Below are 25,408 nucleotides of genomic sequence, written 5' to 3'. Positions count from 1 at the left end.
ACATTCGCGCAGATCCCCCTTTCGGAAACATTGCTTCGCTAGGCTCACCGTTTAAACGCATTCATTTTTTGGGTCTCTCTCTCTCCCTCTCTCTCCCTCTCTCCCCCTCTCTCCCTCTCTCCCCCCCTTCTCTTTCTTGCATATTCTATTAGTTGTGTGCCCCCCCTTCATCTCCCTCTTCTCCTTCCTTTTCTTCTTTTTTCCACCCTTCCTCCTTGTGTCTTTCGCTTCATTCCTGCAGGAGAAGAGGAGAGAGGTGAAACTGAAAAAAAAAAAAAAACAAACTCGGAAAGAAAGAAAGAAAAAAGGGGGAAAGGAGAGAGAGAGAGAAACAGGGGGGAGGGGGAAAGTCCGGAGAGAGAGAGAACGCGTTCACATCTTAATACCGTTATTATTTTAACCATTCTTGCCTATTTTTTAATTTTGGGGGTGGGCTTCTTTTCTGGGTGATGAGTTTTTACACGAAATATTTTTTTTAAGCAACTAAACAAACAAACAAAAAGAATCTTTTTGGGACTATTTCCACCGATTTTCTTCCTTTTTTTTTTCCTCGCAACCAGTATCGTGCGCTCTCACAGAAGAACACCGAAACGGCAAGAAAGAGAAGAGGATTTATTTACCGACCTACTTTGGATCTCTCTTTTTCCTGCAAGTGTCGTTATTATTCCCGTTCTCTATTTTTACACTTCGCCGTGAATTCGTCTCCTCTGCGAATTTAGTCACATCCGATTTTTTTTTCTGCGATTTAAAAAAAAAAAAAAAAAAAAAAAAAAAAAAAAAAAAGGCGAGAGAGAGCGCGAGCGAGCGAGAGAGACAGAGAGCGAGAGAGAGCAGCTCGGGAGAGAAAGAGCAGCGACCGGCAACCTCCTCCTCCTCCTTCCCTGCCGCCGCGACAGGAGATCAAACTGCCTCAGCTCCCTGCCCGCCTCCGCCGAGCTCCCCGGCTCCACCGCCCTGAATGGCTGACGGCGCACTGCCCTGGACCTGGCCCCCGGACACCTCCATACTCTGATCGCCGACGAGCGGCTCCTCTCTCGACCTCCCGCCTCCCCGAGAGCCCACACCGGCACCGGCGGCAGCGACAGCGGCAGCAGCCTCCGCGGGAGCGGCGGCGGCCGAGCCCCGGCGGCGACGAGCGGCGAGCGGCGACCTCCTCCTCCTCCTCTTCCTTCCCCTCCTCCTCCTCCACCTCCTCCTCCTTTTCCTCCTCCTCCTCCTCGGCGGCGCCGCGGCTTCCTCTATGCCTGCACATCCTCCGCGCTCGTAGCGCCCGGACCGCGTGTGCCTGTGCCCGTGCGTGTGTGCGTGTGCGCGAGTGGGGAGCCGTGTGCCGGGCATCTGCGCGCGTGTCTGCCTGCGTGTGCGTGTCCGGCGTGTTACTCTCCTGAATGCCTCTCCCGACAGCCTTGTTTGCCGTTTCTGATTTTGCAACTTGAAGTGGCGGCGGGGGGGGGGGGGGGGGGGAGGGCGAGGAGAGGCAGTGAGAGCCGGGGAGAGCGGGAGCAGAGGGGAGAAGCGGTCAGGCGGGGGTATTTTAAAGAGGGGGGAGCGCTGGAAAGGGCAGGGAAGGAAAGGAAAGGAAAAGGAAGGGAGGAAAAGGAAAGGAAAGGGGGGGGGAAGAGAGAAAGAGAAAATCCTCCGTCGCCCCCTCCCCCTCTCTAAAAAAAAAATTAGCAAGAGCGCGAGCGAGAGGAGGGGGGCTCTCGGCGGCGAAAAATAAATAAAATAAAGAAAACGGCAGGAGCGGCTCCAGCCGGCAGCAGCGGCGGCGGCAGCAGGGCAGCGGCGGAGGCAGCAGAGGCGGAGGCAGGCGGCAGCAAGGGTCCCCTCGCTCTCCGCTCGCCCCCGGCGCCCGGGCGGCCGCCACCCCCCCGCCCCCCGCCTCACTCCCCGGCAGCCCGCAGCGAGACGCGCCGCTCCCCAGCACTTTTTTGGGCCCGAGATATGGCAATGGTAGTTAGCAGCTGGCGAGATCCGCAGGAAGACGTGGCCGGGGGCACTCCGAGCGGCCCCAACCCGGCCGCGACGCAGCCGGCCCGGGAGCAGCAGCCCCAGCAGCAGGGGAGTTCGGCCACCCCACACACCCCGCAGACCCCCAGCCAGCCGGGACCCCCCTCCACGCCGGGCACGGCCGGAGACAAGGGAGCGGGCCAGCAGGGCTCGGGGCAGAGCCAGCAGCACATCGAATGCGTGGTGTGCGGAGACAAGTCCAGCGGCAAGCACTACGGCCAGTTCACCTGCGAGGGCTGCAAAAGTTTCTTCAAGAGGAGCGTCCGCAGGAACTTAACTTACACATGCCGCGCCAACAGGAACTGTCCCATCGACCAGCACCACCGCAACCAGTGCCAGTACTGCCGCCTCAAGAAGTGCCTCAAAGTGGGCATGAGGCGGGAAGGTGAATATTTCTTCACTACTATGCTATCGCTCCCCTCTCCCCTTGGCTGTGCAGGCGTGCGTGTGCGAGGGCTCTCCGTCTGTCTGTGTCTGCCTGTCCGTACGCGCACACACGCGCACCTATATGCATATACATATAGCTATACACACACGCGCGCGCGCACACGCGCGGCGTGCAAACACACACACATATAAATATAAATATGTAAAAATAAATACACACACACATATATATATATGTGCATATATATATATATATATATATATATATATATTTACAGCTCTCCGTAGCAATCCAGCCAGGACTCTCTATATATTTCCATGCACATGTCAATCTCTTCCTCTGCCTGCACTCCATCTGGCAGCTTTGCACCAGGTTCTGTTGTTATTGTCGATGGTGGTTGGTGGTGTTTTCTTTTGCTTTTCGGTGTGTGCCTCCTGCCCTCCCTCCCGCTCCTCCCCACCCCCTTCTACAGCACTGCCACACTCTCCCCTTTCCTGATAATTGTGCAGAGAATTTATTATTATTATTATTATTACTACTATTATTACAATCGCTTGCTAAATATTTATCATTTAGCCGCTATCCCCACTTCCCCCTGCTCGCGCGTGTATGCGTGTGTGCGTGTGCGTGTTTTAGATGTGGTTTTGTCTATTGTTGGCATGAGACCGGAGGGTGGGGGGAGATACATCTTTCTCCCGTACGAGATGTGACTCCATTCAGCTTCCTTCCCCCTCACCCCCTCCCCACCCCCTTTCCACCCCATCATTTCTTTTTAAACCTGCAATACCTCTCGGTATTTGAGATTCATCTCTCAGGCTCATTTTACCCGAAAGAAAGATGAAAGACTTGTAATTAAAGAAAGAGGAAAGGGTGTGAAAAAGATAGAAGGGAGAAAAGGGAAAAAAAAAAAAAAAAGAAAAGGGGAGGAAATGTGCTACTCTGTCTTCGCTTCCATGTGCTTCCCGGTGCCCAGGAGTGTGCTTCTGTGAGAGATTTGGCCTTGTTTTCATTCCATGCATTCAAAGGAAAGTTTGTGACTGAACCGTGTTTCTGTACTTCTGTCATTTTTTTTTTTTTTAAGTGCGCTGCTCATTTTATTTCTGCATCAAACTCCACCCTCTCCTTAAAGTCTTCATACAAATCTCGATTTATAACCTCTTTACCGGTTCTTCTCATTTTAGCAGCATCCGCAGCCTGCATCTGGCACGGGGTCCCCACTATTTCCAAGCGCTCTGCTGATTTTTTTTCTCCTTCTTTCCAAAAGTTGTCTGTGGTTTTCCTTGCGTTCAGACTCATCCTCGTGTAGGGAGAATTGCTGCCCTCCTTTCTCCTTGAAACATGTTCTCTCGGTTTAAAGTTTACCCTGTGACTGTCGTTAAAGATGTTCTAAAGATGTCACGTCAGCAAAATAGGTGATTTTGCAGAGCAGGGATTTTAAAACTGTATTTTATATGCCACGGAAAAAGAATTTGAATTAGGCTGCTCCAGATCTGAAAGAGCTCACAAATATGATGGCTTCATTGGTAGTTGCAGGGGCTGTTGGTAGGCACCTAGGAGAGTGGAGGCAAGCAAATTTTTTTTTAAAGGAAGGAGAAAAAATTAAAAAAAAAAGTGAGAATTATGCATGCAGTTAAATGAAAAATATCTGCCAAGTTTACAAGTAGATTGAAGAGGGAGAGGTAGGCTGAAGGGCAGCAGGACAGAGATCTGGCCCGGGTGGGAGGAGGGCTCGTCGGGGAAGAAAAGAGAAAGTTGAGAAAAATGTGGCGCGCCGGAAACATGAGTGATTGCATGTGCGGGTGTGTGCCTGCAAACGTGTGCGGTTGTGCGGGGTGTCTGTGTGTGCAGGGTACAAGCCTGAGTAGCCGTATCTTCCCCTGAAGTTACATTTGTTTACATGGCAAGCGGTTGCAAACGCTGGCACTGAAGGAATAAAACACACGCACACACTAAAGAAAAAAAAAAAAAAAAAAAAAAAAAAAAAAAAACCAACTTTGGTCAGCTTTCGGGACTCGAGGCATGCTTACGCTCTGTGTGGAGATGGTTAATGAATCCAGTGTTTTTGCAGTTGCAAGCTTGTGCATTCACTGTGCAACGCTGACTGCAGGCTTTTGCAGTGGCAACAGCTCACCAAAGATATTAATTACACCGTCCCCTTTTTTTTCCCACGAATGTTTGGCTATTGTAAGTTCGGACATTTTTATTTTATTTCCCCCTTTCCCTTGATAATATTTAACCTTTCTCTTCCTTTTAGCAGGGAAAACTTTGCTGGGCGGGGGAGGGGGGTCTCGATGGAAAGCTGGTTCTGTGTGATAAAGTTAGCAGTGGGGAGCTGGAACGCTGCGACCTGTTCCAGCTTGAAGGGTAACGTCGAGGTATTTTTTGAAGAATATGGACGCATTTGGTTTTATGAATTATTTTATTTAATATTTCATTTTAAAAAGGGATACATCAATTTACTTGTGCATTTCAGCGGTATAAGGGCAGTAGGCTGCGATTCACCAGAGAGCGTGGCTATATTTTTTACAGTTGGCTGTGATTTTTAACTCTACTTTCTCACCACCCGCAGGATTTCTTTGATTTTTTTTTTTCCTTTTTTTTTTTTTTTTACGTGCGGGCCTTTCTTTTGTTACGAGAGGGGAGGGGGGAAGAGGGGGTTGTGTGCGGATTTGTCTTGTTTGCCTTGGCTTTTTTTTTTTTTTTTTCCCCCTTTCTTTTTAATCTGTTTATTTTGTGAAGCCTGTCTGCATTGTGGTCGGGGGTGGGGGGAGTGGAACGCGCTTGGCTGCCGCTGGGCTGAGGCTGCCTGAGCAGGGGTCGGGGCCGGGGCCGATGCAGGGGCCGGGCGGGGGGCTCAATGCAGGTCGGCGGCAGCTGCCCGACTCCGCATGCCTCTGTCTGTCCGTGCCTGTGCGTGTGCCGGGGGCGAGGCGGTGGCGGGGAGGGGAAGAAGCCCGGCATTGTCTCCGGCTGGTTGGCAGCGCCGCCGGGGCGATGCCTGCGAGCCTCCTGGATGCACATTTCCTCTCCTTCTCTCCTTCTTTTTGTCAGCGGTTCAGCGAGGAAGAATGCCGCCCACCCAACCCAACCCCGGCCAGTACGCCCTGACCAACGGCGACCCTCTGAATGGGCACTGCTATCTCTCGGGATACATCTCCCTCCTGCTGCGGGCCGAGCCCTACCCCACCTCCCGCTACGGCAGCCAGTGCATGCAGCCCAACAACATCATGGGCATCGAGAACATCTGCGAGCTGGCCGCCCGTCTGCTCTTCAGCGCCGTCGAGTGGGCCCGCAATATTCCCTTCTTCCCCGACCTGCAGATCACCGACCAGGTGGCCTTGCTGCGGCTCACCTGGAGCGAGCTCTTCGTCCTCAATGCTGCCCAGTGTTCCATGCCCCTCCATGTGGCCCCGCTCCTGGCCGCCGCCGGCCTCCACGCCTCCCCCATGTCGGCCGACCGCGTTGTCGCCTTCATGGACCACATCCGCATCTTCCAGGAACAGGTGGAGAAGCTGAAGGCGCTGCACGTCGATTCGGCTGAATACAGCTGCCTGAAAGCCATCGTCCTCTTCACCTCAGGTGAGGGGACGGGTTGGGGATGTGAGATGTCTGGAGAGAACAAAAAAAAAAAAAAAAAAAAAAAGAGAAAGAAAAAAGAAAAAAAGAAAAAAATATCCCAAACTGCATGCAGGAAAATAAGGGGGAAATTTAAATAGAATAATTTTTAAAGGAAAGGGACTGGAGGTCAAGGAAGCATAGCACCTGATGGGGATACACTCCAGTCCAGGGATCATCCTCATTGCCACTGATACTGGCTCTTTAACACACAGCCCCTCCAAAAAAATAATACTAAAAACCAAAATCAAATTAAGTGTAGGCGGTGGAAACATGCATGTTAACAATTTTTCCCTGTGATAGATGGTTTGAATTAACTAGCAGGAAAGTTGCATTAGCATTGCCTTTGAAGTGCTCTGGTCATAGCCTATAAGAATATAATATGTACACTATTATTGTAACCTGCAAGGGAGAATTTATAAACATCAAAGGGGAACTATGTGAAGGAAATATAGGAAATGGAAACAAGGCAAGATAAGAGTCTGGGCAGTGTAGTTTTTAAATTATTCTAATTATCATCACGATGTGGCTAATTGCCACCTTTCCAACTTGTTTTTCTTTTTTTTTTTCTTTTCCATATTTTATATCCCCTCTCCCCATCCCCTAGCTCCTCTCTTGTATGAGCTTCTCCCCTCTTTTCCCAATTAGCAATAACTAAACAGTTCTGATAAATGTGACTTAAAACCAGACCAAGGCAAAATTAAAAGCATTCCTGAACAAAGATGGCAAATCGTTCAAAGGCCTTGTTTAACACTGAGCAGTTCATAATCCATCAATATTTGCTGCCTTTCAAGCACGAAAGATAGTATTTACATTGTATTAAAATGTCTCCTAAATTTGCACTATATTGTAATGTAGCAAATGTAGTATTAATATCGATTTGAACATCAGATAATTTATTTAGACAGAAGTATCTAATTTGTATGCAGGGTGGTCAGAGACATGTACTGTGACTGCCCCCTTTTACTTCCAGTGCAAATGCAGTCTCGCAGCATTGGAGAGAATATTTCTTTGCAAAGGATAATGTGCAAATCTTAAAACAAACGGAAGATTTACTGAATAGCCAACTCGACATTTTAATGTATTTTATCATAATAAGTCTTCTTGATGGAAACATGTTTTTCAAGAGTGACAAAGAGACCTGCCTGCATTTATCAGGGTGATTTAACTCCACAGCCTGCCTGCAGACTCCCGGACTTTCCTTTCCCATTCGTTTCAGGGAGCTCATCAATAAACACACACAGTCAAGGAGAACCTTTTTTTTTCCCTAGACGCAACTTGGAGAGATTCCTCCTAAGCAGAGCTGGGAAAATGCCTGGCCTGTGCCTCAGCCCTTCCACACGTCAAAGGCCCTGTGAAGGAAGTTGCCCCTGACAGGGACATAGTTGAGGGAATTTTTTTTTTTCCTTCTTTTTCTCTCTCCCTGTTCCCCAAAATTTTCCTCCTTTACTTCTGAAACAATTGACCTTGGCTAGAAAAAGGGTAAGTGGCTTTAGAGGATCCCCTCATTTACATATAATAAAACCAAATGTAATAACATTTGTGAGGGGAGAAGCCCCTTCCCACAGTGGAGTGGAGAATGAAGGAAGGGAACAATAATATTATTTCAGAGCAGGATCACGCAGGGCATCTCAGAAAATAGAAATATTGCTGTCAGGAGTAATCCACTACTCCTTACCCCATGCATGCATTTCCACTTTTCACTAAACTTTTTTTCATTGCATATTCAGAAAGGAATTAATGAGAAACCTTTCTCAAACTTTTAAACAAACTTTAAATGACAGAAAATACATTTTTAGGCATACTGTCCAAAGTCCTTCACTAAGGACTAAGTATTTAAAACTGGCATGGATTTTTCCTGTTGTGGTTTCTATATTTGGACCCCAGAGAGCATGTATTTATTCTGTAAAATTCTGGACACCATCCAAATGCTGTTTAGTAACCCAAAACCAGCTCCTTTCTTGCCGCCTTTACCCTCCTCTCTTATACCCTCCTCTATGCGCTCATCTCCTTCTCCCTGCTGCCAAGCTTTAGCATTATTAATTTCTTCATCTACGTTTTCATTGTCATAAATAAATGTTTCCAGGAGCAGACAGACAGAGACAGATAACATAAATCAAATAAATCTATTTGCAACGCAATAAGAACTTTTGATTTCTAGTTAGATGCCAACTGATTACGTCCTATTTTCTGAACACTAAACTCTTCTGAACATGTAATATGAAATACATTACCACCACTACAAAGGGGAAGGCTGGAGTATGTTGAACAGTAATGGTTATTTATTTACATAATTTCTTTTCCATGGACTGCAAGAAGAAATATAGAGCTTTCCCTTATTGACACACTGCCATATAAAAACGCAAAGCACACACAGGATTTTCACATTAGCCCACTTTCTGAGATGGAATAATAATTTACCTTCAGTAAACATGGATTGCATTATTTCTCCCATGGATTGCACCTCTCTGGGCTGCATAATCTAATCAAGTTGTGGATCCCTTAATTATTATTATTTTTAATCTTATTCTGAAGGGAGAATTGAGCCTTTCCACCCCCACTTAAGACAGTGAAATAAAATCCAAGTGAAGGCATATGGCAGACCATTTAAAATAGTTTAAGACCAACAGATATTGTGGCATGAGAAAATTCTGAGTTTTTGGAGTTCTAAGGCAAAATCCGTGGCAATTTTTCAAACACACACACATATCAGGCTGATGCCCTTTTAGAGAGCAGGTTCGCCATCCACATTGTCCAGTGACCTGCACTTATAGGTGCACTTATTGTAAATGTCTGATAAATATTTTACTAACCTTAAGGGTATGACATATGGGGCATAAAGAAAAAAGCTCTGCCAGGGTGTCAGTAAGACCCTTTCATATTGCATTGTTTGGAAGTTGAATAGGATCCTAATGCATAATGGGCAGATAATGCATGTAAAATAGCAAGATATATGTAAATATGGAATCTGATTTGTGGCAATCAACATATGAACAGGTCTGTGGTTTTTGATATGTATTGCAAACAAGAACAGGCCCCAGCTTTTGATAGATATATATGTTGCAACCTGGTGCTTTAGATGTTGCAAAATATCATTGCATTAAAGGTAGAGTATGGATTAGCAGAGCAGCCTATCTCAGATAATAGTGTGTCTGAGGGATGCTAAGTCCACAGCTCAGGTCAAAGGTTCTCCTTCTCAGAAGTTCCTAAATTATGGCTTGTTTTATTTGTATTTTTGCTTGAGGCCATAGTATTGTAGATGAAGGTGTTCAGAAATCTTTATAAAGTCAGTTCTTGGTAAGGGAATACTTAAGCTTCCAAAATGCCTGTGCAACAGATTTTATTTTATTTTTAGCTTTGAATAATTTGTTAATTTGTTGTGTCTTTTCAGGGTCACAACTCTACATTCACATTTTTATAATATCTTTTTGTGGGCCATTAACTAATTCATATATGGATGTTTATATTAGTAAAGTCTGGCTTTGATCTGTTAACCTGCACTGCTAGCTGACCGCCTTGCTCTGATGTTGATGGCTGGAGGGTTTTTTGGTTTGTTGGTTGGTTTTTTGGTTAGGTTTTTTGGTCATTTGTTTGGTTTGGTGTTTTTAATATCTATTCTGAATGTCTGAAACAACGTGGATGGTTTCAACCATCTGGGCATACCCATCACTTTGCCATGGCTGTAGTTTCCTGAGCAAGTCCCTCCACAAGCAGCTGGTGCACAATTATCCTCTGGTTTCGGTTATGTGTTCCATGAGATAGGATATGTGCTTGTAAGTGTCTCTGTGTGTGCGCAAATGCACAGATGCATCCGTACCTCTCTCTGCTTGTATCTATATAAACAGAATCATGTATATAGATACAAATACGTGGATGTAAAGGGTTTCTGCTCTCAGATTAGTGCACCTTTGCCCAGGTCATGTAGTTCTGCAAGGTGCAAGGTGTATGTTTCTGACCGTTTGGGTGCCAGAAAGACCTATAAGGAAAGAGTCTCTCTGGTTTCATTTAGGCAAGGCTTAGCCACTGCAGCTCTCCCCAGCTTTGTGTCTGAGAGCTACAGACGCCTGCTGAGCACAAACTGGGACTAACCTAACCCTTTGCTACCAGATTTATCGTAAAGCCCACAAAGACATCGCAAACTTGAGATCACTGGCAGCGATGCAGGAGCAGAGGAGACTCCCCTGCCACACGGCATCTCCCAGCCATCTCCCTGCCAGTCGCTGCAGGTCCCAGTCGCTGCCTCTCTGTGATGTGCAGCCATGTCAACAAACTCCTTGTGTCTCACTCTGCTTACGTGCGGCTCTGCTTATCTTATTATTATTATTATTGTTATTTATTATTATTATCATTATTATTATTATTATTATTATTTTCCCCAATACCTTATTTTTCTTCCTCTCGGCGTTATTTAAGGGGGCTGGTCCAGGTTTCCAGCATCCCGGTGATGGGCTCCCTGGAGCAGAAACCACGCTCGACAGCGCGGAGTGTCGGTGGGGGGGATGTGAAAAGAAAGTGTGGGGGTTTGTGTATGTGTGTGATTGGGACGAGTGGGGTGTTGGCACCCCATCATATTCTGGGTGAAAATACCCACACTGGCGATGAGGCAGAGCAAGGTCATGTTATTTATTTGGCAGCGGTGCGTGGGATGGGGTGGCATGGGGTGGGATGGGATGGGATGGGATAGGACGGGATGGGATGAGATGGGATGGGGTGGCATGGGATGGAGTGGGATGAGACGGGATGGAGTGGGATGGGATGGGATGGGATAGGATAGAATGGGATGGGACGGGACGGGATGGGATGGGACGGGACGGGATGGGACGGGATGGGATGGGGGCTGCGCTTTTGGGCTGGCCCCCATCCTCGCGGAATTTCCCTGTGTGCTTCCCAGCCACTAACCATCTTCCCCCCCGCTTCCTCCTCCTCCTCCTCCTCCTCCTCCACCTCCTTCCTGCACTCTCCTCCCGCCTGCCGCCGTTCTGTGGCTGCCTCCGCGGGTGCGGTGCGGTGGGCAGACGCCTGCGGCCTATCGGATGCTGCGCACATCGAGAGCCTCCAGGAGAAATCGCAGTGCGCGCTAGAGGAGTACGTGCGGAGCCAGTACCCCAACCAGCCGAGCCGCTTCGGGAAGCTGCTGCTGCGGCTGCCCTCCCTGCGCACCGTCTCCTCCTCTGTCATCGAGCAGCTCTTCTTCGTCCGCTTGGTAGGTAAAACCCCCATCGAAACCCTCATCAGGGATATGCTACTGTCGGGGAGCAGCTTCAACTGGCCTTACATGTCCATCCAGTGCTCCTAGAGCCCATCCCGCACCCCCGGCAGAGAGGCGGCGGAGCGGCGGAGAGGGGAGCGCTCGCACCGAGGGGCAGTCGGGGTGCGGGGGGGGCCCGGGAGGTGGACACTGAACAAAAGTAAGGGCCAGTGGGAGCACAGATGTGGCCGTGGCGGGGAGAAGGACGGACCTGTCGTCCGTGGAGGTTGTGATGTTTCGCTTTTTTTTTTTTTTTTTTTTTTTTTTGGCCTATTTTGGTTTTTTGTTTTCTTTTCTTTTGAAGAGGAGGAAAAAAGAAATAAATAATATTAATAAAAGAGACAAAAAAAAATGAGTATTGAGGGGATATTAATCAAACCTGAAGGGGATACTGGATCTTCCAGGATTTATTGTGGACTGTTGTTGATATATGCTGTACAGTAAACCAACAAAACATAAAAGCATTGAAACTGAACTGAACCTTGTGTAGAATAAAAAAAAAAAAGCCCAAAACCAAGCAAACAACAACAAAATTTCCATGCGCAAACACTTACCATGAACATTGTTACTCCTTTTGTAATATATTAGTCTTTATTTTCGATTTTGGTAAAAGTTAAAAAACATCATATGCGCATAAAGAAAAAAAAAAGGAGAATTAGGGGAAAATAACATTTTCCAAATAATTATAAAAGAATTGTCCTGTGTCTATGTATCTATATCTGTTTTGTATTTTTTTTTTCTGGTTCCAAACCAGATTTCCTGTGATTCTATACTAATAATTTTTGATATAACCCTTTGCTTCTTATAATGAGTGCGATATATGTTGTCAAAGCTGTTCTTCAAGAATTAAAATTGAAGTGAGAATTTAAAAAAATAAAAGAATTTAGCAAAAAAACCCAACTTATCACCCCACAACCCATGAGTCTTGTTGCTTGAAACATGCCAACAGTTCACTAAAAAAAAAAGAAAAAAAAAGAAAAAAAAAAAAAGAAAAACACAAATAATAACAACAAAAAATCTCCCTATATTTTTAACTCCTTTACTGGTGCTAAAAAGGAGAACTTAAAAAATACTTGGGAGGGGTAACCAAGTTGTGCAAACCACAGGATGTTCCAAAATGGACTTGACTGTATAAGCTTAGGGCTGAGCTGTCAAGGCCTAGAAAAAGGGACCAGGAGTTGTAGTGTGATGCCTTAGGTGACCTCACCTCAAGGGAACCGCACCACAAACTCTCCATCAAGGCTGATGGGCCTATCAGGCTGGCCTGCTCCTTTTTGAAACACCTTTTCCCATCACCTGGATTTTCTGCTGAGTTCACACCTTGCTTTTTACTCTCAGACACCGTGGGCATGGATTGAAGGCACCATATGCCATCATCTCTACCTGTGCAGCAGGAGGCATATCCCCAGCCATGGGTCCTGTTTGTTCCAGGCATGGTGGCTTTCTGCTTCTGGGGGCTTGGCGTCAGGCTGACTTTTTTGGTTTTACCTTCTTTTCCACTCCAAGGGTTCACAGACCCCAGTATGTGCTCCAGTGTGCATGCCTTCTGCTTACTGTCAGCCAGAACAGATCTCTTGATTTTTTTCCCCAAATCTAGTTGCTGTGTGTGGAGGGTATTCCCACTCCATTAATACGGAAATCCAGCTGGATGCTTGCTTATTGGGTGGTGAGCTAGTGCATTTCATGTATGCTTATGTGCCATGGCCATGCAAAAAACACAGGCTGTGACATCCCACACCATGGCCCACCCACTGCCAGGGTCTGAGCTCTGTGCCAAAAACCCCTTTTCATTTCAGCTTGTCTTTTTTTCCCCAGAAAATTAAAAATCGTTTTTGTAATGGAGCTCCTTTGAAGGTAAAGGCTTCTAGCTGGTGGTGCAGATCTCTGTAACTGCTTTCAGTGCATTAATGTTTTATAGGATCTGAGGCAGAGCTGTAAGAAAACATACTGCCAAGGGAGCTCTTTCTTAATGTATTAATAAAGCTGGATCTTTAAAAATAACATTGTCCCCCTCACACAGACACCTCCTGTGCCTTCCAAACAAGCCTAGATGAGGTAGACTTTTTGGTTTGTGAAGACATGGGCAGTGTTTTCCCTTTAATTTGCTATCTTCCATACTCTCTTCTCTCTCCTTCCTTCTCTCTCTCTTAATCTCTCCCATCCTTTTTTTTTCTTTCTTTCTTTTTTCCCCTTTTTTTCTTTCTTTAGCAAGATTTTTCAATTCAACTCGCTTGGGGTTTTTAATATTCTAGGCGCAGCAGATCTGAGGTGAGAACAGCTCTATACAGTAGACGGTTGTAGCTGGATAATCAAGATTACGGGCAGATCCTCTATGGGGGCATCACCCCATTCAAGATGGAGAAACGGCCTGTATTCATAGGTGCTGGGGAGAAGGGGGGGATTTGGATAATTCCAGACCTGAGCACAGAAGAACAGGGATTTGGGAGTTCGACAGACAGACAGACATCCTCCCTTTTGTCACTCACTTGGACACTGCATGAGTGAGAGCTTTGTTCCTGCCCCTTCCCCGGGGCCTTCCCTGGAGAGAGGCAGTCCAGAGCCCCTCCGGGCTCTCAACAGGGGGAAAGAGGGAATGCTCAGACATGGGAGGTGCTGAAAGAAACATTTTCAGCACTGCTTTATGGTGGGATGGGTGATTTGGGACCCAGATGAATTAGCAGTTAAAAACACAAAAAAAAAAAAAAAAAAAAAAAAACAACAACGGCAAATTAAAAAAAAAAGAAAAAAAAAAAAACCCGAACCCAAAAAACCCAAACCCACCAAAACAAACAAACAAACACCCCAAAACCAAAAATAACAACAAAAAGCAAACCAACAAAATAAAAAAAACCAGCCCCCTCTCTACCTAAAAATAAACAAATCAAACGGGGATATTGGAAAAGAAAAACAGGTCTCGGTTTCTTCCAATGGGATGTAAATAAATTCATTACAGTGTTATCCCACTGATAAAAACAGATAAACCTTTTCGTAGATATTTTTCAATTGATTTTCATATTTATGAATAATAAAAACCCACGGATTGCCGAGAAACTTGCAGGTGTAGAGGAGGTGTACGAGATGCACTTATTTCCATGTATGTGCCTAGAAAGAAGTGTTTCAATCCCTTATTAAACTTTGCTTATAAGACGGTATTGTGCATTGAAGTGTTAACTACCCAACCTGCGTTGTGTCAGTGGATGTTTTCCTTTGCCGCTCTGCAGCTTCATTCATATGGCACCTGAAAGCACTGTATCATCGCGTCATCGCGTGCTATTTGCTGGGGGGAAAAAAGGCTGGGGTCCCTCAGCAAGTTTCTGCCGACTTATTCGTAATCTGCAATATACTGCTTTAAAACCAGCCCCATCTACATTGCCTTGATGCTGCGAAGGGCGCGGGCGCTGTCCCCGGAGGCTCCTCGGCTCCCCGAGCTCCTCAGGAGGCGGAGTCGGCAGGGAGTTCCCTCGCATCCCTGCATCCCTGCATCCCGCCGCGCAGGGCTCCGCGGCCCCTCCGTGCTCACCAGCAGCTGTGGCAGCACTTCAAAGGCTGAGCTGGGGTTGGAGGGGAGGAAGCAGGGGGTCGGTGGGATTTGGGAGAGGGGTGACCCTCCCACCCGAGCCTCGCGCAGGGAACCTGCTCGGGGCACAGCAGTTACAAAGCCCTCCTTCCCACTCCTCTTAGCACTTCGCTAACTAGCTTGCCTCCTCCCACCGCCCAATTAGGCCTTTTCTATACATTTAATCGAATAAATATTTGGAAATGCTGCTAAGTGGTAGGTTGAACCCGAGCTGAGGAGGAGGGGGCCTTGCCGGCGGTGGCAGGGGTAGCGCCGAGGCAAGGGTCGTTTCTGTGTGTGTGCGCCTCCTCCTGCTGTCCCTGAATGCCGTGGGCTGCGGCTTCCCCTTTCCCGGGATTTCTCGACACGCCCTTGCCCCCGGGAGGCACCTTTTGGGTGGCTCGGCTTCCATCCACCTCCTTCATCTGCAGGAGGAGGGTGACAAGCCCACTCTAGGGGTAGGGGTAAAGGATAACCCCCGCTTTCCCCGTATCGGTCGAAATAAAGTAGAACTGGTGAGGGAGCGTGGGTATGGGACTCCATCACGAGTGACCTGTCTCATCGCCACCAATAAAATCGACGGATCAAGATGAAAAAGAATCTTTTCGTGCTGAGGCAAATGGACGCTCTTGCACGAAAATCTGGCTCGGGGTCACTGCAAGTGTCAGCAGAAGTAATACAAGAAAAGGTGGATTCTGCGTGGGTTCACTCGCAGGATGCTGGTTGGTTACCTACACAAAGACAGAAATGTCTTTTATCTGACAGAAGGGGATGACTAGGACCTCCGGTTTTGCTGGTGTTTTGTTGCGGGTTTTTCGATTTCGGGTTTGGTGGGGTTTTTTTGTTTGTTTGTTTGGTTTTTTTGTTCTTTTTTTGTTTGTTTGTTTGTTTGTTTGTTTTTGCTGGATTTTGGGGGGGTTTTGTTTGTTTATTTGTTTGTTTGTTGTGGATTTTTTTTGTTTGGTTTTGGTTTTTTGTTTGTTGCTTGTTTTTATGAGGGGAGTGTGCTTGTTTGATTTCTTGGTTCGGTTTGGTTTTTTCTCATTAGCTATGGGGTGTGGCAGCCAGACGTCGCCTTCTCAACAGACAGCAGATGCGACCAGCTGTGAGCAGGCAGGGTTAGCAGGGACGGTGGCACTGCCTGGCCTGGATGGACTCTCCGACAGATGGACAGAGGGATGGAGGGCTGAACAGGGATGTCAGGGCTTGCTGCAGCCGGTCCCTCCAGCAGTGTCCCTGCGTGCAGCCATACTCAGGGAGTGTCCGTGAACGCGTGTGCATGGCTGCTACAGACACTGTCGACGTGCTTCCTCCAGTTTCAAGGGACATTTTGACTATTCAAAGAGTTAGTTTATAAGTCTTGAAATAGCGGGTCTTTTCTCTTTTCTCTTTTCTTTTCTTTTCTTTTCTTTTCTTTTCTTTTCTTTTCTTTTCTTTTCTTTTCTTTTCTTTTCTTTTCTTTTCTTTTCTTTTCTTTTCTTTTCTTTTCTTTTCTTTTTTTTCTTTTCTTTTCTTTTCTTTTCTTTTCTTTTCCCTTTTTTTCTTTTCTTTTCTTTTCCCTTTTTTTCTTTTCTTTTCTTTTCCCTTTTTTATTTTATTTTCTTTTATTTTCTTTTATTTTCTTTTATTTTCTTTTATTTTCTTTTATTTTCTTTTATTTTCTTTTATTTTCTTTTATTATTTTCCCTTCCCTTCCCTTCCCTTCCCTTCCCTTCCCTTCCCTTCCCTTCCCTTCCCTTCCCTTCCCTTCCCTTCCCTCCCCTCCCCTCCCCTCTCCTCTCCTCTCCTCTCCTCTCCTCTCCTCTCCTCTCCTCTCCTCTCCTCTCCTCTCCTCTCCTCTCCTCTCCTCTCCTCTCCTCTCCTCTCCTCTCCTCTCCTCTCCTCTCCTCTCCTCTCCTCTCCTCTCCTCTCCTCTCCTCTCCTCTCCTCTCCTCTCCTCTCCTCTCCTCTCCTCTCCTCTCCTCTCCTCTCCTCTCCTCTCCTCTCCTCTCCTCTCCTCTCCTCTCCTCTCCTCTCCTCTCCTCTCCTCTCCTCTCCTCTCCTCTCCTCTCCTCTCCTCTCCTCTCCATTTTTTAGACCCATATATAAGTCTTCTCTCCTCTCTGTTTTAATGGGACAGGCAGAAATTGGGGTCACCTCGCCCTTTCCCACGTTTGTTCCCTTTCTTTTATATCTCTTGGACTAATTTCTGAAACTGCATGACCTCCACAAAACCTGTCTATATATTTGTTTTAAAAGGTTTGCTTTCTCTCTATCCTCACAGCCACTGACTTTGATGTGGGATTTTTTTTTTAGACACCCTTCCCTGTTTAATCAGCAGCGGGTCAGAGAGAGGGAGGATGAGTTTTCCGAAGTGATTTCCCCAGTAATAATAAAAAAATAAATACATTTCGAAAACCACAACTCTAAGGTGCCAAGGGCAGACCTGTTGTGTTCGGGTACCTTGCAAACCTGCCGGGTTTCCAGGTGCTGATGATGTGGGAGAATTTATCATACGAGGGGCTTTTGAAAAGGAATAGGGGAACAAACAAACAAACAAGCAAACAGACAAAAACAGATTGAGAGAGAAATCAAGAGCGAGAAGGAGGGATGTAAGAAAGGAAGAAGAAGGAAAAAAAAGTAAAACAATTTTAAAAAATTAAAAGGACAGAGGTGTGAAGGAGGAGGTGAACGAGAGGGGAGATCCGGGGGCAGAAGTGGAAACCAATAAAACTCTTGTTAAAGTACTTGCTCAGGATCCATGGCGTCACAAGGTCTCTTACTTAGGAAGCCAGAGAGTTTTATTCCTAAATGAGTTAAAGAGCCATTTACCTCTGTCGTGTTCTATTCATCAAGCCACAAGTCGAGAGTCCCTAACATGAAACTATTTGTTTGCTTACACAACCAGCTGGGTGCAATTTCACGACTGAGATATCTATCTGAAAGCGCCTCTCATTTATTATCCTTACTTGTCAGCGAATCCATTTTCCAACTTTTTTTCCACCTCCACGCCCATTCTTTCTTCCTTCATTGAAGGCTCTGGGTTTAAATGCTCCCTTTAAGCATTTCAGTACCCACCCCTTCTCCTGTCTGAGCACCTTCAGCGCAAAATAGCCGGGGGAGCGAGTCTGAAACTGCAAAGATGGGAAAGGTGACCACTTCCCAAGGTGGTCCCACTTTACAGTTCCTGCCCTTTTTTCCTCCCTCCCGTTTCTTCCAAGGCGTCTCTGACAATGCTATGCAGTCACCTACCGCTCTATTCTTTTTTAATTGAAGGCACCCCTGCCTGATATCTTTCCATGGCGGTCCCAGTGTAAAGTGCGGCCACCTAAAAAAAGAAAAAATTTGCATTTTCTGTCCGTGAGAAAGGACCAGAAACACCCCTCCCTGACACTGCCAAAGCCATAGAAAGGTGGGGACCCTGGCTACTCTCGCTAGAGCAGTTTTGATGGTCACTGGGATGCAAGAGCTGGTGTGTGGAGGAGGGTGGTGGAGGTATTCCGAAGAAGGCTTGAGGAGGGATGTCAGGATCTCTTCTCTTGCACCCACGTAGTCTCAGTGAAAATACAAAGACACCACATGTAATGGGCCCAATCAGTCTATAAAAGTAATTGCGATGAAAGACAACAATTAGTAATATGGAGAAAAATTCAATTTTTCAGGAGGAAATTATATCTTCTCGCCTTTTTTTTAGCCCAAATTTTGTAAAATCAGGACCATGTGAGTAATGTTTCAAAGCTGGAGTGTCTGGCTGACATAAGATTACTGTTAGTAATTTCAATGATGGCTGTATAATCAATCATTGGATATACAATAATAATCTCCTCTCATTCAGAACCTTCCACCAAACTTAAAGCAACGGGTCAAATCCAAAAGTACAGGTGTAAAATACCCTCAGTCGTTAAAAAGAAGGAAGAAAGGGGGAAGAGCAGGTGGGGAGAGGCTCCTAAGAAGAAGCGGGTTGGTGGCTGTAAGCTATGCTATTATATTGTTTAGGAAGGTACTTGCTGTATATGACGTTTAAGGTGGATCATACCGCCGCTGGATTAAACAAAGCCCAGACCAAAGCGTGGGGGTCACGGTCGACCCCACTGAGGAGTGAGATGCATATGTCTGCGTGTCAGAGACCCTGCAGTAGCCTGAATGCATGTGTGTGTGTGCCAGGAGTCAGCCTAGACTCCATCCCGCTCAGCGAGGGCTGATTAGCATTTCTCGGCAGCCGTGTACCAGCGCTGACAACTAACAGAGATATCCAGCTCACCATTAGGCCTTCTTCTTTTGTCTGCAAACTGCCGGCAGCAGCCCAGACCCCCGCGCATCCGCTGCCCGCACCGCTGCAGCGTGCAGCCCTGCGTGCAGCGCTCCGCGCTCTGTGTCCGGCCACAAGCTGCCACCCCACCTGCCGCTGCCTCCGGCCAACCTCTCCGTTCACCTTCGCACAAGTTTATATATATATATATATATATAATTTTCCCTTCCCTTCCTTCTCCTTAGGATGTTGAAGTGCTTCCTGCGGCCCCTAGGATCCCTATTCCCCTCAGGGAAGTCAGGGCTGCTCTTTTTCCCCTTGCTTTCTCACTTTTCCTCTATCTGCACTGCGGGATCGGGTGCGCCAGTGGCTTCCTTCAACAAACACACGAGTCGCCCTACTTGCTCTCCTTTTGTCTTTCCCCCACCTGGGGTTCTTTTTGAGAGGTGAGATATCCGTTGAAACGCTTAACCAGCTCCACGCAAAGAGCCAATAAAGAAGGAGTTGAGATTTAAATTCACAGGCCACTAAAGCGCTTTAAGCTCCCAGTTTTGAGCCAAACTGCATTTCTTAGCGTCTGGAGAGCCACATCAACTTCCAGCAAGTAGCTGAGACTCCCTGAAGTGATTAAAAAAAAAAATAGCAGGTACTTTTTTCCCCCCTAAGAGCCACACAAATTGGTCCATGTTGACAGATGTTTGTAACTTAGTAACTTCTTGAAGTTTTTTCTTTTATTTCCCCCCCTCCCCTCCTCTAAGCCTTCTTCCGAGCTTGCTTTGTTGTTTTAAAATATGCATGTCTCTCAGGAATGCAAGTCACGAGTCCAAACTTCGTGTCCAACCTCCCACAAGAAATGATCCTTTTATAGGGAACCCGATATGTCTCAATCTGCACTTCACTCAAAGCCTCTGGATATAGGGCACTGGTCTCTGCACAAAAATAACTCAGCTGAAACATATTTCCACCTAAAAAACATGAATGACTCCCAGGGAAGAAATGTATCTCCCATAATTAAAGGCAGCAGAGCTCTGAGGGGAATGAAGCCTAGAGGAAAAGAAGAGGAAGAGGGAAAACGAAAAAAAAAAAAAAAAGGAGGTGTGTGGGGAAGAAGAGAACGAGAGATATTTTTTTGTTTCTGTGTTTGTTGAATCGGGCCGAGATTAGCAGCAGGTTTATCCAAGACGAGCTTCTCTGGCAGCTTCGGGTGCGTGGGGAGAACGCGACAGCTCATGAGGAGCAGAGAAGAGGAGAGATTAAGGAACAGAGCCTAACTCCGAGAAAAGAGTAAGTGACCCTCAGTACAATGCAGGAGCCAGGGGAGTGCCGAGCTTTGAATCGGCAGCCAAAGTTGGGTTGCGAGCGCGAACAATGGCATCGGAATGGGGGGGGAAGGGAAGACCCAGGCCCAGGGGGGCGGGCAGGGGCCGGACACCCCGCGTGTGAGTGCTCCTCGACCTCCGGTCCCTTCCCTGCGAGGAGCCCGGGCGGCAGCGGGGATGGGGACGAGGGCGAGGATGGGACGAGAGCGAGGATCGGGATGGGGCCTGCCCCGGTTTATATAGGGGATAAAAAGAAAGGGGGAGAGGGAGGGAAAGGGCAGAAAGGGAGAGGGAAGAAGGGTGGGAGGGAAGCGAGAAAAACTTCCCAAGTGATGAGAAACAGATGATCTCCTGCCTGGGTCACGTTTGTTCCTCGGTCCTGATGCGAAGTGACGTCAGCAGTTGCATACCCTATCGTCGTCAGATCGAGCGGGACGGGGAGAGAGGCCTTTCCTCTGCCTTCCTTGCCTCCTCCGCTCTCTGTCGGGACAAACTTCCATCAGGATTATGCAAAATCATGCCCTAAGATCTCCTGGCCGATGCGACACCTTTCCCTCCGTGTGCCACGCCATCCACGCATCCAGCATATGAAAAGCTCGGCAGGCCCCTGCGCCTATAGGATCTGGTACCACATTAGTTTCCAGCAATATTTACAGCACTGCTTTTAATATGCACCAGATGGTTTGCGACGATGCTGCCCCAGCCAGTGAGATCTTTGGTTTTTATTCAGCATCATTTTGTTACCATTATACGCCATGATGAGACCAATTTTATTGGTGACCTTTATTTTTTTCCCGTATCTGTGATACTTTATATGACAAAAAAACCCCAAACCCAACTTCTCTGCAGTCTCTTGGCACAGAGGCAGGGTGGACAGGAAGGCAGGGGCAGTGGCAGACAGCTCTCCTCATTCTCAATAACGAGATGCTCCTGTGTGTATACAGATATGCTCCTGTGTGTGCACAGATAAATAAAACATATGCATATTTATTCATTATATTTGATCAATAACTCTCATATTTGTTAAACCTCAAATGACTGCACTCGCCTGCATGATAACAAACATCACAGGGCAATAAATATTGCATACAGTTAATTATTATGCCTTGCTCTCATGTACTCAGACCCCTCGTAAAACTCCTTGCAAACACAAACGTCTCTCACAGATATTTCGCTGTGAAAAGGGAAAAATTCAGTCCCTTGAAGTCTCTGGTAATTTTTAAATATTGACAGGAGGAAACTGTGGCTAATATATTCCTGCGAGGTAAACACTCTGCTTTTAAGAGAGGAGAGAGAGGGAGAGAGCGCAATCATTGTGTAGAAAACATTCCAGGGCTTTTATTTCATTGCCTGGGATATGTTATCAGAAAGGCACATCCAGGGTCGCGTTCGTTTTTCTCCTGGAATTCCGAGACCTTTTTTCTCTCTCTCTCTCTTTTTTTTTTTTTTTTTTTTTACTCTACGGCAGAGATCCTGGTTTCATCGTGACTGTGTAAATAGCCGATGTAGTCCTTTGCAGGTGTGTTTCCCTCTACACGAACGCTTTCCCTGCTTTTATAGTAACTCTATAGGAACTCACATTTATTTCCTGTCATGCCAAAATCACAGATGTTTATTTTATTGATGTAGCATATACCTTGGTTGTGCCAGGAATAACATGTCTCTACTAAAAATCATTTAGCATATAATCGAGGCGTTCTAGATGCTTTCCAATTTACATATGTACTCGGTCATAAAGTGATATGTAAAAAAGTTAACATCTGTTTTCCTAAAATAAAGTGTTACAAGTAGCTTTTTAAGAACGCTTCCCTCATTTTAAAAAGAAATATGTAGAGATAAACTGAAGTCCATATGTATAGTATATTTACAATGGGTTTAAGATTGAAGGTAGCCATTCATTGAATAAGTAATTCAGAACTGACGTTTTAAAAGCTACTTAACCTCAGGCATTTTTGAATCTTAAAGGATTCCCAACGATATAATTTATAGAGGAATTTGCTGACATTTAATTGCATATCAATACGAAAATGTGCACAGGCACGGCCTCGGATGCTGTGTTTAAAAATCTGATGTTCCAACTCAGATTTTATTCTCCAGCGTCCTCAACACGTCTTTCTCTTCTCTTCAGACCAGATGCCAGAAGGTGCGATCCCTCATTTCTCCTTCCTCAGCTTCCACCTTTGTCTAGGGAACGCAGCCGGTGCTTCCCGGCGATCCTCACACACGGGCTATTTTACCAAGCTTTGTCCTTCGTATGGAGAGGGGGATCGGGATGCAAGCACCCACGCCTCTTTACTCTATCTGCAATAAAAGGCCAGAGCCATTGCCAGATGAGCCGGAGTGTGTCACAAATGTTCTCTGCACCCACAAAGAACCTCTACTGTTTCCCCCCTGGAAAGGGCTTCGAGGCGCTTCCACTCTCCTTGCATCCTCAAAATTGAGATGACAAAACCTATCAAGTCTGGGGACGGGCGGTAACACTAAAAGGCGACCCCCAGCCGGGGCAGACGGGCTGGAGGGGAGGTGCACCTCTGGGTGTGCAGCTGCATCTCGGGACTGAACCCGCACGGGCTTAAGACACGATGATAGTAACATCAAATCCCAGTCCATTCTACCCCCACTACCTGACACAGGTCTTGGGGGGGAAACTTCTAAGTGGCCCCCAAGTCCCGTGTCCTACCCTAGACTGCCTCAGAAGCCAGTTTTGGTAGGGGACGAGGTGTGATTTCTGAACTCCCCAAAGGGTCTCTGTACCCGTTTCCACATGCCCGTGTGCGTGGCGGGGCAGAGCAGGCAGGCCTGTCCCATGGGTGTTAAGGAAACAGCCCCTTTCTGAGTCCCAGGGTGCTTTTAAAATTTTCTCTCCTAACAGCCCCACCCCAACCCTTTCCGTTTTCTGTCCTTTTCCTCCCCTTTCTAGCTCCAGAGCCCGACCAGAAAGTCACTGCTAACACGGGCAGGGGAGTTTCTAGTGATATGCAGAGATCCTCTGCTATCTTCTTTAGTGGGTTGATTAGGTCTCTTTGCTACCGAGGGAAATGTGGACGTAAGGATCAGCAGGGAAAAGCATAGTACAATTTCTGCAGAAAAAGAAAATACAGCACCAAATTGCCCATAACCCTAACTATTTGCAAAAAAATATTTAAATGACCCACAGTTTGAGTTTATGCGGAGCCAGTACACAGAATGTGGACAGAGACATAGAGAAGAGTCACGCCTTTAAGACAGGAGGTCTTTATTTGTAGGTGGTGTATTTACGGGAAAAGAAAGGGAGTTTCTTACAAAGGTCTAACTATCGTCCATAACAAAACCTGTCACGTCTTCACTTAGTGCTTAAAAAGAGTGAGTGTCCTAATTTGAACATCTCTAAAGTGATTATTAGATGGTTCTCTGATACATCAGACAGTGAGTGAGTCTAGAACACAACCAAAAAACCGAGAGAGAAAAGAGGAAAGGGAAAGGGGGACAAGAGGAGAGGGAAGGGAAGGGGAGGGGAGGGGAGGGGAGGGGAGGGGAGGGGAGAGGAGAGGAGAGGAGAGGAGAGGAGAGGAGAGGAGAGGAGAGGAGAGGAGAGGAGAGGAGAGGAGAGGAGAGGAGAGGAGAGGAGAGGAGAGGAGAGGAGAGGAGAGGAGAGGAGAGGAGAGGAGAGGAGAGGAGAGGAGAGGAGAGGAGAGGAGAGGAGAGGAGAGGAGAGGAGAGGAGAGGAGAGGAGAGGAGAGGAGAGGAGAGGAGAGGAGAGGATTTGTTTACACTCTGTCGACGTCTTATTTTGCTTTCCTAATGCTGCTGGAGTATCCCTCTGTCTGCACTCTCACTGAAGGAGCTTTCGTTAGTGCAAACAACCCCTGCTTTAAAATAATAGATTAGCACCAGGTGGGGGGGGGGGGGGGGGCGGGGTGCTTAGAAGGAAAGAATGAGAAATACAATACACAGATTTTTAAAAATACTATTTTTGACCCAACTCCAAGATGTCAAAACTTTTTTTTTCCATGAGAGTGTGAAATGGAGGACATAAACACAGTGTATCAGTGAAAAGAATAAGTGGCGTTTTAAAGACTGCCAAAGAAAACCGAAATGTATCGGAAAAGCTGCTTCAAAGCTCAATCTAATTCCACTGAGTTCAGACATCAGATATATTTGGTAATTGGGACCTGCACAGAAGTAAGGCAGCATGGTATGGATAATCTTGTATTTCTTCTCTTCAATAACTGTAGATAACATTTCACGGACTTTATTAGTGCAAAACCGTGGTTTACTAGAGATCTCTTACTCCTACAAATGAACGAAGACTCGGTCATCACCATAAAAAAACCAAACCAAACCGAACCAAACCAAACCAAACCAAACCAAACCAAACCAAACCAAACCAAACCAAACCAAACCAAACCAAACCAAACCAAACCAAACCCAAACCAAACCAAACCCAAACAAAAACCAACCAACCAACCAAAAAAACCAACAAAAAGCCACATACACACACACAAAAAAACCAACACAAAAAGCCAAAACCAAACCAAACCAGAAAGAAAAAACAACCCCAAGCAAACTACCTGCTCACTTCAAGCTTCAAAGGTTTTTCCTTTTTCTAATTGTGATCCTGGCTGCATATGGACTCTAGATAATAACATCTACTAGATGTTGTTTCTTTTATTGATAATTGCTTCTGTGCCTAGCTGTTATTTTTGTGTATATTTTCTGACCTTGGGTTTTGCTGTATCACAAAAGTCTCCACAAGTAGTAGAACCATAAATTCAACCAAAAACTAGACAGATTTTCTCATCGATATGTAACAAAATTAAAGGGCATTGTTTTGTCAGATGAGCACCAAGTCGGAAATAAATTCTTGAGTCTGGGGAAACAAAACGGAGTGCTGTTGGTGTGTGTGTACATTTATTTTTAAAAGCAATAAATCAATGTTAATATAACAGCTGGGCTCGCTATCCCGGAGGAGGTTTTACGTTTAGGCAAACCTCAGCAGCGAGGTTTAGCCGGACACCCCGGGTGCCGAGCCCTCCCTCGGGTGAAAAAGTCTCCCTCCCCGCTG

The 25,408-nt window shown here is 46.5% G+C and overlaps 2 protein-coding genes and 1 long non-coding RNA gene across 5 annotated transcripts; 2 read left to right on the top strand and 1 right to left on the bottom strand.

Moving 5' to 3' along the window:
• Positions 1-212: 212 nt before the first annotated feature.
• LOC146763673 (uncharacterized) lies at positions 213-1,393 on the bottom strand. Its single transcript, XM_085567354.1, has 2 exons — positions 625-1,393; positions 213-262 (listed from the first exon to the last, which is right to left on the bottom strand). Exon 1 carries the CDS (start codon positions 1,250-1,252, stop codon positions 911-913), a length of 342 nt encoding a protein of 113 aa, XP_085423480.1. The 5' UTR covers positions 1,253-1,393; the 3' UTR covers positions 213-262; positions 625-910.
• On the top strand, positions 1,393-14,408 carry NR2F1 (nuclear receptor subfamily 2 group F member 1). 2 transcript variants are annotated; one of them, XM_021541562.3, is made up of 4 exons: positions 1,393-2,395; positions 5,450-5,977; positions 11,029-11,216; positions 11,301-14,408. In XM_021541562.3, exons 1-4 carry the CDS (start codon positions 1,945-1,947, stop codon positions 11,307-11,309), a joined length of 1,176 nt encoding a protein of 391 aa, XP_021397237.2. In that variant the 5' UTR covers positions 1,393-1,944; the 3' UTR covers positions 11,310-14,408. The 2 variants fall into 2 exon arrangements, with proteins under 2 accessions (XP_021397237.2, XP_021397236.2); XM_021541561.3 differs by having other exon boundaries at positions 11,029-14,408.
• A 2,395-nt stretch (positions 14,409-16,803) lies between these two features.
• Positions 16,804-22,154, top strand: LOC146763672 (uncharacterized). 2 transcript variants are annotated; one of them, XR_014951195.1, is made up of 2 exons: positions 16,804-20,329; positions 20,789-22,154. It is a non-coding gene; the product is annotated as an uncharacterized LOC146763672 (long non-coding RNA). The 2 variants fall into 2 exon arrangements; XR_014951194.1 differs by having other exon boundaries at positions 20,755-22,154.
• The last annotated feature ends 3,254 nt before the right edge of the window (positions 22,155-25,408 follow it).

Source organism: Lonchura striata, chromosome Z (genome assembly GCF_050655825.1).
Source record: "Lonchura striata isolate lonStrDom1 chromosome Z, ASM5065582v1, whole genome shotgun sequence".
Classification (NCBI taxonomy): Eukaryota; Metazoa; Chordata; class Aves; order Passeriformes; family Estrildidae; genus Lonchura; species Lonchura striata.
The sequence above is the reverse complement of the archived record's forward strand: the minus strand, read 5'-3'. Positions and strand labels throughout refer to the sequence as shown.